Source organism: Carcharhinus amblyrhynchos, chromosome 1 (genome assembly GCF_965287045.1).
Source record: "Carcharhinus amblyrhynchos chromosome 1, sCarAmb.v2.hapA, whole genome shotgun sequence".
Lineage (NCBI taxonomy): Eukaryota > Metazoa > Chordata > Chondrichthyes > Carcharhiniformes > Carcharhinidae > Carcharhinus > Carcharhinus amblyrhynchos.
The window spans coordinates 166427266-166441747 of record NC_137324.1 but is presented as its reverse complement, the minus strand read 5'-3'; the positions used below and the strand labels follow the sequence as shown (position 1 = coordinate 166441747).

Here is a 14482-nt window from a genome sequence, read left to right as displayed (position 1 = left end):
AACAATGAACAGTACAGCACAGGAAATAGGCCCTTCTGCCCTCCAAGCCTCTGCCGCTTATTGGTCCAACTAGACCATTTGTTTGTATCCCTCCATTCCCAGTCTGCTCGTATGACCATCCAGGTAAGTCTTAAACGATCGCAGCATGTCCGCCTCCACCACCCTACTTGGCAGTGTATTCCAGGCCCTCACCACCCTCTGTGTAAAAAAATGTCCCCCGATATCTGGTTGGTGGAGTTTCCCACCTCCCCACCCAATGAGTTGGGCAGAACACATCCCCCCAATCACAGTGCTCTGAGCAATGTTGATTAGCTGAAGATCGAACCTCTGCCCCTCACTCAGACAAAAGTCCCACCTTGGAGAGCTGCCTACTAATCTGTTGGCTGGCAGCTCTGTCGTCCCATCAATAGCGGTGACCAGGGCATGGGCCCTGAGTAATCTCAACATTCTAAGTCCCAGGGATTAGGAACATGTAAGCTCGGGGTGGTTGAGGGTTTTACAGCAAGGAAGAGAGGTGAGGTCCAGGGCAGTGGGGAGAAGGGGCTGGGGGTCCTGATGTGGAAAACATTGGGGGAGAGAGCACCTGCATTTGGTTCCCAATGTGGAAAGGATGCCCTTGAAGGAGGTGCCCCTTCCCCCTTGCTCCAGACCCAACCACGTTGACTTCCTCAACTCCACTCAGGCAGCCTCAAAATTGACACCAGGCGAGGCCAGGTGGAAAGCAGCAAAGGCCTCACTTGGACTGAGAGCAGGTGGGCAATGCCCTACAACCTTTGGCCACCTAAGAATTACAGACAGGTAGGGGACAGATAGCAGGGTGACAGGAAAACTATCCAGGGAGTTTTACAAGACTCCCTGTCTGCAAACCCACCAGCAGAGAGGATCACATAATTCTGCCCCAAACCTCCAGAGAATTAGTCTGGGTTTTTAGTTTACCAGTTCAGTAATATTATCCCTACGTTACCAACCCCAATGGACATTCCTTGGAAACTGTACACCCAGAACGGACAGGAAGCAGCAGCTCCTCACTGCACCGCTTTTTTTTAAATCCATTCACGGCACATGGGCATTGCTGACTGTCCAGCATTTAGTGCCCATCCCTAGTTACTCTGGAGGGCAGCTGAGTCAACCACATTGCTGTGGCTCTGAAGTCACATGTAGGCCAGACCAGGTAAGACAGCAGATTTCCTCCCCAAAAAGGGATTGGTGATCCAGATGGGTTTTTCCAACAATCAACACTGGTTTCACAGTCATCAGTAGATTCTTAATTCCCAATTTTTTTTATTGAATTCGAATTCCACCATCTGCCGTGATGGGATTTGAACCCAGGTACCCAGAACATTAGCTGGGTTTCTGGATTAATAGTCCAACAATAATAACACCAGGCCATCACCTGTCCATATAGAAATTATAGAAATTCAGACATCAGGAGGCCATCAGCTGATAGCAGAGAGAGACGGTCACTGGTGACAGGGTAAGTCACAGGGAGGAGGTTTCAATTGAGTCTCACAGGATGGGAGGGGAGGGAGGCTGGGCTAGGGGAGGCCTACATTTTCCAAGTGGGGCCCGGAGGAATAGGAGTGGTCTCGGCCATCAAAACTCCGAGTCCTCGTTTAAATCCTTTTGGGTGGCTTTCCCGGGTAACGACAGTGGGAATGACAGCAAGGCTGGTGGGCAGGAGCGGGGACATGGGGTCAGGGGCTAGACACCCACCAGAGAACCGAGAGATTGGTCCCCAGCATAAGGAGCTGGGATAGTTGCAGAGCCAGTGCTGACTGATAGAAGTGAGAGACAGCATCGGAAGTGGATTGCTTCCAATCATTTCTAAAAATGGAGTTGCCATGGCTTCCTCTGGCCAAGTTGCTGCCTTATGCAAGCAGCTTTAATGCATTATAGAAACTGCCTGATTAAGTGGTTCCTATAATGGGCAGCTGATCTGTGACATCAATTTTCCTGCCATGCCAGTGTCTGTCAGATTGAGCATTTACTGAAGAAGGGGAGAGGCAGGTAGTGGCGTGTGGGATAATTCAGTTAGCCAGCATTGGAATGGTGAGGGTTCTCTGTTCAACCCCTAGATTACGCTATCATTTATGCAAATATAAGATCATATCAGACCACACAGGATTTAAGTGCCACCTACACTGGCTGGTGACTATGAATGCGTGGAGAACATCCAGCTTAAAAGCCCCCCCTCCAGATAATGCAGTTGTTTGCATCACATTTTGGTGAGGCAGTGTTGTTCCAACATCTATTAGCAAATGTGTCTCAAACCTGGTTGACTTTTAACTGGTTGTCGTGTCTGAGGTGAACGTTCTTGGTCAGAAGACGCAGAAGTAATTTTCTGTTGTGGTCACTCGATGCCTCGAGGTTCTAATCACAATAAATAGCAATAAGAATGTGATATCAGTAATCGGAGTTTACGTTCAGACGTGTCAAACTTGGAAATGAATTTTTCTGTTCTTGTCACTGTGTACAATTTGATTTCTGTTGATCCTATAAATATTTTTCTCCATGCAGACTGGATAATCTTGGCATTTTCCAGACAGGAATAGTTGTACAGGAATCAGTAAGGAAGCCCATCCAATTCATAGAATCCTACAGTGCAGAAGGAAGCTATTCGGTCCATCGGGTCCATGCCGAATCGCTATCCGAGCATTTTACCCAGGCCCACACTCCCCCCACTCCAAAATCCCACACATTTGCCTCACTAAGCCCCCTAACCTACACATCTTGAACATTAAGTGGCAATTTAGCGTCCAACTAACCTGCACATCTTTAGATTGTGGGAGGAAACTGAAGCACCCAGAGGAAACCCACACAGACACGGGGAGAATGTGCAAACTCCACACAGACAAACGCCCAAGACTAGAATCGAACCCAGGACCCTTGTAGTGTGAGGCAACAGTGCTAACCACTGTGCCACCCATGTGTCCATTCAGGACATACTCCTGGCCATCACATCGTCCTGTATTGTGCAGAGAGACACAGGAAAGCCGATGCTTTCATCTCATGAATAAAATGATAGCAAAAAGCACACACCAACTACAACAATTAAAGATCAGCAAGACTGCATCCACCATTGACCTGTTTAATTTAGTAGGTGGCTGGGTGTTATGGACCAGTGAAGTCCGCGGTTCGATCCCCAGTCCATGCCGCATTAACTGATCTAAATTAGGATATCACAACTTGGGGCAAAGGAGGCAAAAACTAACATGGGAGGCTACTCTTGAAACTATCCAGCATTCTTTGCTGCAAGTGTGAATGTGTGAGGTCAGCTCAAAGCACCACCAATTTTAAAACAGTTGATCCTAATGTCTGGAAAATGGGGAGTACTGATAATTGGATGAGCTGATTTATTATAGAATGGTTACCCCGCAGAAGGAGAATATTCGGTGCAGCGAACCAACTGCCATGGTGCAAGTCCAGAAATGCCCTCCTGTTGCACAAAGCTAGTTCTGTTGGATAGTAAGCATATAGAATGGCATGGTGGCACAGTGATTAGCACTGCTGCCTCACAGCACCAGGGACCCGGGGTTCAATTCCTGCCTTGGGTCACTGTCTGTGCGGAGTCTGCACGTTCTCCCCATGCCTGTGTCTCTCACCAGAACTGACACTCTGCCACAAATTCTCCCATCGTGTAAGTTCCAGCAGACACTCTGGCAATCCCAGGACAGTGCAGAGGGGTGGATAGTCCAGTGTTGCAAGTTTCTTCCCTGTTCTTATTTGATGTATGCTCTGGAACTGATGGACTTTCCACAGATGCAAAGCAAAGGAAAACCTCCTTCAGCCAAAGTTTTAGAAAGAGGCAAAGCCACTTGAGGCAAAAAGGTTAATCTTTACAGCCCATGTCGTTCCGTTTCTATCTTTTGTCAGAAACATACAAAGAATGGAGAAAGGTCCATACTTGAAATCTTAAGCTGCATTTCCATTTTTTTGGCTCAACATATCCAATTGTTTATAGGATTCATGAATAATATTTGCTTCTTTAGCCTTTTAAAGTGACTTGTTCCATGTGCCTACTAGCTTTGTTTCAGTGACTCAAACTTACTATTGTGTTTTGAGAGGAGTCTCAGAAAGTTTTACAGGACAGTGGAAAGTATGTTTATTCATTCATGAGACATGGGCATCACTGGTTGGCCAGCCTTTATTGTCCATCCCTAGTTGCCCTTGAGAAGCTGGAGATGAGTTGCCTTCTTGAACAACTGAATGGCTTGCTAGGCCATTTCAGAGAGTCACATGCAGCCAGCCTGGGCAAGGACAGCAGATTTCCTTCCCTAAAGGACATTAGTGAATGGGTTTTTCTGACAATCGACTTTATGGTCATCAGTAAATTCTTAATTCCAGATATTTTTTACTGAATTCAAATTCTACCATCTGCCATGGCAGGATTCGAATCCGGGGCCCCCAGACATCAGCTGACTCTCTGGACTAATAGTCTCATAATAAGACCACTAGACTATCGCCTCCTTTAAAGGGTCAGCAAATATATCAAGGTTTGGCAAAAGCAGTTAAGAATAGTCATTTTTTGAAAGTAAAGTTACTGAAAGTGGTGGGCAGAAACATGGCTGAAGGTTTGCCCACTGCTGATTTTCTCAGAGCTTTTCCATTTCAAGCATGAAGTCCGAGTTCTCACCTTTGTTTGCACGGTCTGCTCTTTCAGATTGCACACTGCCTGATTTCTTTCGCTCTCCAGTGTTAGATTTAGCTTCACAAAACCTAAAAATGTGAAATTCACTCAGGATTTATTTTCAAACAATCAGAAAGTTAACAGAACAGAGCATCTCAAGCAGTCATAACATGCCAACTGCACTCCAACAAGGTAAATGAGGTGTCAGGTTTATGATATTTTTGCCGGAGGCTGAGATTTGTAAGATATGGCATGGTGGCACAGTGGTTAGCACTGCTGCCTCACAGTGCCAGGGACCTGGGTTTGATTCCTGGTTTGGGTCACTGCCTGTGTAGAGTCTGCACTTTCCCCCTGTGAGTACATGATTTTCCTCCAAGTGTTCCGGTTTCCTCCCACAGTCCAAAGATGTGTGGATTTGGTGGATCAGCCTGCTAACATTGCCCCTTAGTGTCAGGGGGACTAGCTAGTGTAAATGCATGGGGCTATTGGGATAGGACCTGGTGGGATTATGGTCAGTGCAGGCTCAATGGGCTCCCTCTGCACTGCAGGATTCTGTGATTCTAAGTCTTTAACTGAACGAGTTTATGGCAGCTAATTCTAATATTGCAAATCGGATAATTTCTTAAAACCTCGCCAATTGTTGAACAAATGGAAAAATATATCCAAAGCTTAACTGTACTTATGGCTGATACACTATAACTCAGGGTGGATTGATGCGATTACAGATAACTGAAGGGTACACCTTATTCATTACAATAAGCCACTTAGAATGGAAAGAAAGAGCAAGCTAAGTTATTTGTAATTCTCATTATACCTTCTATTTCTTCCAACAATTTTTCAAATTGCAGGTTTATGTGGTTCTGGGTTTTGCTCAGACTGGCACTTTGTGGTTGCAATCTATTATTTTAAAACAAAGTACAGTTCATTAATTTGACAATAAAATGTTTAGTTTGAAAAAGCAAATCAACAGTGTTACCAACAAGCAAAACCAACAGGGTTGGTGCAAGCCCAGACAACGTGATAATGTGACAAACAATGTGACCAGCTATCCCATATTTTAAGAGATTGCCCCTTATTTTGATTGTAATGGCTGCAGGATAGTTGACATCAGCTGTAAAATCCTGACCATGGACTCATAACAGTAAGTAAATTCCCGTTTTACTTGATATTCCTTAAAATTGCTTTATGATAAAAAAAAGTGGTTTATTCTGATTACCCTTCATCTGAATCCCATGAATCTTTACACCTTCTTACATCTTCTTGTGTGTCTTGACTGATCTTTGGGATGATCCTCTACAGCAAGTTTAATAAATGAATGCAAACAATTAGTACATTAACATAATAGGTTCCTCCAGCACTAGAATTCTACCCAAAACCCCAAATAGGTCCAGTTACCCTGTTGAGAACAGGCACATTCTCCGAGTTTAACCTTAATTAGATTTCAACCAGACATTTAATAGCAGTAATCAATCCCAGAATTTGTGCAGCATTTTTGAAATGGAAAGTTAAAAGATACTTTACTTTGGGCAGCACAGTGGTTAGCACTGCTGCCTCTCAGTGCCAGGGACCCAGGTTCGATTCCCAGCTTGGTTCTGTGTGGAGACCCAAGAGACGATATGTGTGAAGTTTGCCTGTTCTGTCTGTGTCGGCGTGGGTTTCCTCCGGGTGCTCTGGTTTCCTCCCAAGTCCAAAGATGTGCGGGTTAGATGGATTGGCCATGCTAAATTGCCCCTTAGTGTCAGGGAGACTAGCTAGGATAATGCATGGGGTTATGGGGATAGGGCCTGGGTGGGATTGTGATTGATGCAGGCTTGATGGGCCAAATGGCCTCCTTCTGCACTGTAGGATTCTATGGTCTGTTCTTGTTGATCCAGTGTGGTTAGCTACTGTGTTCCTCATTCCAGTCTGAGGCTCATAATTCAACGGGCAGTCTCATTTATTTCTCTCCTGTGCCATTATAGACATGGGATTACCATCGCTTCATACTTTGGATTTGAGACGTGGGCTGCAATTAGCCACAATGATTGGTGGAAGTCCTATCCTGGCACCCCTCTGCCACTCATATGTCTACATTTCATGTTTTTCTTTCCATTCTCTGCCACAGTAAGAAGTCTTACGGTGAAATGGTAACATCACCAGAAGCTCTGGGTTCAAGTCTTACTTCATGGCTGCATCTCTCCAACAAAGTTCACCCGCTCCCCACCAGCAATGTTCACCCCTCCCTCTAGCAACGTTTACCCCTCCCAGCAATGTCCTCCCCACCCACAACGGTTATCCAATCCCTCCAGCTATGTTCACTACCCCCCAGAAATATCACCCTCCCTCCAGCAAAGTTTACCATCCCCATAGGAACGTCTCCCCCCTCTCTCGCCCTCAGAACCCTCTTCCCCCCCCGCCCCATGTCCCCCTGGACAGTGCTTATCCGCTCCCGCATTCCCTCTCCCAACTCACCTTCCAGAACTCACGGCTGCGGTCCAGCAGATGTCGGAAGAGTCAGCGTTGCCAGGGACCTCAGGAGACGGTTCACAGAGCAGGGCTGAGATTATTGCTGAGCGCTTTCACCGTGTGGGGGATGGGGTGAATATTGTCGGGTGAGGGAACGGAGGTGCGGTGGGGGGGGGGGAACTGAGCATTGCTGGGGGTGAAGGGGGCGGTGAACATTGTCTGGATGAGGGAGGGGGTGAACGCTATCGGGGTGGAGAGGATGAACATTTAGCATTGGGGCGTGAACATTGTGGGGGTGAGGGAACAGGGGTGCGAGCACTGTCAGGGGGAAGGGGGAGCGAACATTGTTGGGGGTGAGGGAAAGGGATTGTTGGATATTGGGGGAGGGGGGTGAACAAAGAAAATTACAGCACAAGAACAGGCCCTTCGGCCCCCCAAGCCTGCACCGACCATGCTGCCCGACTGAACCAAAACCCTCTACCCTTCCAGGGACTGTACCCCTCTATTCCCATTGTCAAGGGGCAAGGAGGGAGGTGAATTGTTGAGTGTTGGGGGGGTGGGCTGGTGAACATTGTCAGGGGCGAGGGAGTGAGTGAATATTGTCAAGGAAGGGGAGGGGGTGAACATTGGTGGGCGTTGGGGGAGAGTAAACATTGTCAGGGCGTGAGGTGGTTTGCACTGTTAGTGAGGAAACATTAAACAATGTTGGGGATTGATTGACAGCTCCATTGAAAACAGTGCCAGCTCATGAACTGAGACCTTAAGGGGAGTGCCTTCAAGACATGGGGCGGCACGGTAGCACAGTGGTTAGCGCTGCTGCTTCGCAGCTCCAGGGACCTGGGTTCGATTCCCGGCTTAGGTCACTACCTGTGTGGAGTTTGTCCACTCTCTTCGTGTCTGCGTGGGTTTCCTCTGGGTGCTCCGGTTTCCTCCCACAGTCCAAAGATGTGCAGGTAAGGTTTATTAGCCCGGCTAAAATTGCCCCTTAGAGTCCTGAGATGCGTAGGTTAGAGGGATTAACAGGTAAAATATATAGAGATATGGGGTTAGGGCCTGGGTGGGGTTGTGGTCGGTGCAGACTCAATAGGCCAAATGGCCTCTTTCCGCACTGTAGGGTTTCTATGATTTCTATGATGATGAGGAATGGGAGTGTGGCTGTGCTGGAATTACAACTCTTAACCTCCTAACTTTCTCCTTTCTCATCCGGCATGAAGTGCTAAAGGGGGCGGATTGAAATCAGTCAGCATCGATCCCATCCTCTCTGAATGGAAGGTCTGGATTGTTAAATCTGTTTCCCTCCACAGATGCTGCCTGACCTGCTGAGTTTGTCCCGCATTTTCTGTTTTTATTCCAAAGTTTCACAAGCCTCTGAGTGAAGGAATTCCTCCTCATCTCAGTCCTAAATGATCAGCCCCTTATCCGGAGACTGTGCTTCCTGATTCCCCAGTCGGGGGGGGGAAAACATCCTCTCCATGACCCTTCAGAATCTTAGTTGTGTGGATAAGCCAGCAGGTTTGAGAACTGGAAAATAACCTCTTTATGATTAAGTTTTGAGTTCTGATGAAGGGTCTAAGTTTCAGTGACCCTTTATGGGTGTAGTCTTCTTACCTCCCAGAAGAACTCTCCACTTACCTTTGATTGCTGATCTGATTCTATGTCTATCCCAGATAGCTTGATCCCTGTGGCCTTCCCAGAGTCACTGTCAGTAGCCAGGTACTCCCTATCACATTCCACTTGCTCCTGGTGAACAGCTGGCCCATCCTCTTTGGTGGACTCTAGCCCCTCTGGAAGATATTTAGACTGTGCGTATAGTTTCGAGGGACATTCCTGAAGGTTTACTGATGGTGTCCTATGGATTAAAATGCTAAATGTTATCGAGGGAGACATAGAGACTGAGCGAGGACTGTGAACAGGAAGCTTCACCTGTCAGCCTCACATATTGGCAATTTCTGGGCAGTTTCCTCATCTGTGTGAGAGCAGTGATCACACTCCCTTCAGACAGTAACTATTTGGAAGGTTAGCCCTTTCGAGATTGTATCAAACAAAACGTGAATTATACTACTTATTGCACAAATAGAAGCCAATTATTGTTAATCAATATAAATCATTACTCATATATTACTGAAAGGAGAGACATGTTGTTGAAGTGTTTCATCTTGCACTCACCAGGACAAACACAAGAATACCAAATTTCAAAGCAATCACAACAAATTACACCGTAAGAAAAAAGGTTGCTCAGTGATTGGCAAGTCAACTCTGATTGGCTAAGGTGTTGCCATAGAGAAAGCAATAGGGAACTATAGGCTCAAGTTCCTACATAATTTAAAGAAGGTGCGCAGCTTGAACTTATTCCATTTGTTTGCAGACAATATGTCCCTGCATACGAATATATGTCACTTTGAGCAAGCATGAATCAGCCATATTATGGACTTGACTGATTATCTTAAATTGCTTCTTAGCACACTCAGGATTGTTTAGCAAGTGCTGCCCAATCAGAGATTCATATCTGACAATACATATTCTGGGTTTTGTAAGTGTTGGTTGAATACGGTGTGTGCTCTGTCTGTTTTAGACAACCAAAGGTTTGAATCCCACCACGGCAAATGGAATTTAAATTCAATGAAAAAAATTTGGAACTAAGAATCTACTGATGGCCATGAAACTATTGCCAATTGTTGGACAAACCCATCTAGTTTGGGGAAAGAAATCTGCTGTCCTTACCTGGTCTGGCCTACATGTGATTCCAGAGCTGCAGCAATGCGGCTGACTCACAACTGCCCTCTAAGGGCAACTAGGGCAATAACTGCTGGTCAGCCAGTGACACCCATGTCCCACAAACGAATAAAAAAAGAACAGCCCCTGGCATCCTCGGAAGTGTATTTTCTACTCAGTTATAGTAACTACTCAATTCCTCAAGAAGGCAGTTCCCCGTCACCAGGAAGGTGGTGCTCACTGGCACGAAATGTGGCCTTGCCAATGCCACCTCACTCTTGCCCCCCATTCATGAGAACAAGTAAGCAGGCAGTGTTAGTCAATGAGGGCCTGTGTTTGTACAATACAAACATTGGCAGCAGTCTGTGGATCTTTCCAAAGGAGGTAACTATCAGCCAGCGTTTAGAGGTTGGTCCCATCACACTCGTCTCCTCCTCATTTTGTGTTGATTTCTTAAGTGGCAATGCAGCGTGAAGCAAATTGTACAACAAAAACACCGAGAAATGTGGCCTTTAGATCCCTCATTTCTTAAATGATGTGAGTTTTAACTTTGATCGCACCATCACTCAATCATTTTCAGGTCGGATATCAGAAGTTTCAAAATATATTCGTTTTCATCAGGTAAAATTGAACAAGTGTCTCACGAAGTGAAGATTCTGGCGTTGGACTGACGTAGGTCCAGTAAGAAGTCTCACAACCCCAGGTTAAAGTCCAACAGGTTTATCTTGCAATTGTGTCTTTGTCTATATATGTCGTGTTTGTGAAATCTACCTCTCCACTCAACTGATGAAGGGGCAGCACTCCAAAAGCTTGTGATTCCAAATAAACCTGTTGGACTTTAACCTAGTGTTGTGAGACTTCTTAAAGTGTCTCATGAAACACAAGGAGGCCATTTACCTCATTATATTTGTGGCAGTGTTATCTACTCAATACCCATTTCCTCATATACGTACTCTCATATATTCTTCTGTTTCATTTATCTTTTAAGTGATGCTATTGCCTCTGCTTCAGCAGGCATTTGTGTTAAAATATTCCCTTTTCTAAGAAGCCTTAGCATGACATCTTCCGTGATATTCTTAAGTATGCTGAAAAGAGATAGTTTTCTCATTAAAGCTTTTCATCTTGCACTCATAGAAACTAGAAGCAGGAATAGGCCATTCAGCCCTTTGAGCCTGATACGCCATTAATTTTGATCATGGCTGATCATTAAATTCAATAGCCTAATCTCCCTTTCCCCCCACAAAATCCCTTCATCTCTTTATCCTCAAGAGCTATCTCTAATTTCTCCATGCGATCACACAACGTTTTGGCCTCAACTACTTTGTGTAGTAATAAAATCCGCACATTCACCGTCCCTCAGGGTGAAGAAATTTTTCCTTGCCTCACTTCTAAAAGGCTTACCCCAAATCCTCAGACAATGACCCCTAGTTCTGGACTCACCCACCATCAGGAACATTCTCTCCTAGGACAATTCAGAAGGATATTAATGTTAGAGGTAACAAACAAGTCATACTGTATGAGAATAAATTGCTGATTGATTGGTAGAGGCATTGCCATGGAGAATGCATCAGTTGATGGTGACTGATAATTAAGTAAGTAAGCTTATTTATTAGTCACAAGTAATCTTATATTAACACTTCAATGAAGTTACTGTGAAAATCCCCTAGTCGCCACACTCCAGTGCCTGTTCGGGTACACTGAGGGAGAATTTGACATGGCCAATGCACCTAACCAATATGTCTTTGGATTGTGGGAGGAAACCGAACCACTGGGAGGAAACCCACGCAGACACGGAGAAATTGTGCAAACTCCACATAGACAGTGACCCATGCCGGAATTGAACCCAGGTCCCTAGCACTGTGAGGTAGCAGTGCTGACCACTGTGCCACCGTGCCACCCTCTGCCATGCATTGTTTGAAGTTTAAACTAAGCAGCTTGAATCTGATTGGTTAAGGCATTGCCCTGAGAAATTAACCGGCTGTCACTTATTTTGTTTAGTTAAATCAGGCAAAATTTGTGTATGCATGTTCTTTCTGTCTGCTAAGAACAGAATATTAATTAAATTATTAATTAATAATAATTAATTACTAATTAATTATTAATATTAATTAGAGGTATTAATACATCTAATATCTGTGTATTAGATTTCATTTCACAAAAATGTGTCACACTGTAAGACCACTTGACAATCGTAAATTGGTTGTCAACTTAATTCTTAACACACCGAGGATTATTCAGCAAAGTATGTCCAATTGTGGAATCACATTTAATATTCGACATTGTTTTGAATTTTGAAAACACAGCTTTGTCTGTCACTTGCTCCTTGCGAACAGTGGAAAAGGCAAGCTGTTTGATACAATCCGCCAGTCTTTGGAATGAACGACCGACATATCTGGCAGCGCACTGGCACTGAAATTCATAGAATCCCTACAGTGCAGAAAGAGGCCATTTGGCCCATTGAGTCTGCACCAACCACAATCCCAGCCAGGCCCTATTCCCATATCCCTACATATTTACCAACTAATCCCTCTAACCTACGCATCTCAGGACACTAAGGGGCAATTTTTAGCATGGCCAATCAACCTAACCCGCACATCTTTGGACTGTGGGAGGAAACCAGAGTACCTGGAGGAAACCCATGCAGACATGGGGAGAACATGCAAACTCCACACAGTGACCCAAGCCAGGAATCGAACCCAGGTTCCTGGAGCTGTAAAGCAGCAGTGCTAACCACTGTGCTACTGTGTGCCACCCTAAATGCATTTACCACATTACTCATTTGCCCGATAGGCAGATCTTTTTGGCTTGATGACAGCATCGAATTAGTGGCAAATGCTTCTCGGGTTGCTACTGCAACTTGAAACACCGGTTGCTCAAATCTCTGAGAAACCTTGCCCTTTCAGGATAATCTGAGGTACGCTGGGTACTTTTCCAGGCCCGAGGTGACTGCCTTAGTTTGTGTGTTTGTAGGAAACAGAGTGTGAAATGATCTGATGAGGCTGGCCATTATCCCGCAGGATGGCTTTGATGTGCCTTTTTCAGCATCAAGCTTACATGGTGAGCAAATGCTTGTACGTCCGAAAGACTGGTGGATCATATCAAACTGCACGTGCCTTCTGCTCTTCATAATGAGTGAGATACTGACCATGCTCAACCAGCCCCTACGTGTAAAACTCAAAATACAGTATGCAATATTAGATTTGATTCCATAATTGGACAATATTTGCCCAGTAATCCTCAGTGTACTAAGAATTATGCTTAAGGTTGTCAGTCAGGCTCGCAGTGTGACGCATTTAGATACATATATTAATACACAGGACCCTGTTCCTTCCAGACAGAAAGAATATGTACACATTACACCTGTTTCAATGAAACAAAATAAGTGACAACCACTTGCTAGTTAATTCCTCAGGGTAATGCCTTGACCCATCAGAGTCAGAGACCAATCGGTATGGGGAGGTAATGGCCTAGTGGTATTATCACTAAAAATTCAGCAAATATTCTGGGTTCGAATCCCACCTTGGCAAATGGTGGAATCTGAATTCAATTTTAAAAAATTTTGTAATTAAGAACTTATTGGTGACCATGAAACCATTGTCAATTGTCGGAAAAACCCATCTGGTTCACTCACGTCCTTTGGGGAAGGAAATCTGCCGTCCTTACCTGGTCTGGAGATGGGCAATAAATGCTGGCCAGCCGACGATGCCCGTGTCCCATGAATGAATAAAAAGACAGTCAAGCTGCCTGGTTTAAATTTCAAACAAAGGTTAAAGTTAAAGTTTATTTATTAGCGTTACAAGTGTTACATTAACACTGCAATGAAGTTGCTGTGAGGATCCCCTAGTTGCCACACTCCGGTGTCTGTTCAGGTACACTCAGGGAAAATCTAGTATGGCCAATGCATCTAACCAGCACATCTTTCGGACCATAGGAGGAAACATGAACACCCAGAGAAAACCCACGCAGACATCGAGAGAATGTACAAACTCTGCATGGACAGTGACCCAAGCCGGGAATTGAATCCGTGTCTGTGGCGCTGTGAGACAGCAGTGCCAACTACTGTGTCACGGTGCCACCCCAAACAATGCTTGGCAGTTAACTTTCAGTTACCATCAACTGATGCATTCTCAATGGCAATGTCTCGACCAATCACAGTTCACTTGCCAACCAATCAGCACTCTCTTCTCTCACAGTATAAATTTGTAGCTTCCCTGAAGCTGGCATTCTTGTGAACTGTCTTGATGAGTGCAAGATGAAAAAAGCCTAGTTCTTCAGGAATACTTTCAAGTTTTAGACCAAATCCCAAGTCTCTTGGAGTTTTTGCCTCCTTGTTACCCCATTCCCCACCCCTCAGAAATCAATGGAAGCAGAATTACCTGTTATCAGGATTAATTTGTAACAAAGAAGCATTTTCTTTACGACACTTCAATCTTTTCAATGTTTTGAGCAATAGTTCTTTTTGATTGAATATCTGTTGCCGTTCACATTCCAAGGTCTTCATACGAGAGGTTAAAATTGACTTTTCACTCTGCAGATTCAGGATTTGCTGCTCTGAAGCCTGCAAGCTTTGTTTTAGTCTGGTTATTTCCAATAAGAGGCTTTCATTTATCTGTCACGACAAGAAATTCATGTTTTGTGTCCGTATTTTGGAAATTATTTTAAATTAACAGCAACTCCTTATCATCCTTGTTAATGTGC

At 44.9% G+C, this 14482-nt stretch overlaps 1 protein-coding gene across 1 annotated transcript; it reads right to left on the bottom strand.

Annotated features, from left to right (window-relative positions):
* Positions 1 to 4409: 4409 nt before the first annotated feature.
* On the bottom strand, positions 4410 to 14441 carry LOC145350735 (uncharacterized). Its single transcript, XM_080199983.1, has 5 exons — positions 14161 to 14441; positions 8705 to 8921; positions 5844 to 5920; positions 5442 to 5524; positions 4410 to 4716 (listed from the first exon to the last, which is right to left on the bottom strand). The coding sequence occupies exons 1-5, from the start codon at positions 14283 to 14285 to the stop codon at positions 4538 to 4540; spliced, it is 681 nt and encodes a 226-aa protein (XP_080056109.1). The 5' UTR covers positions 14286 to 14441; the 3' UTR covers positions 4410 to 4537.
* Between the last annotated feature and the right edge of the window lie 41 nt (positions 14442 to 14482).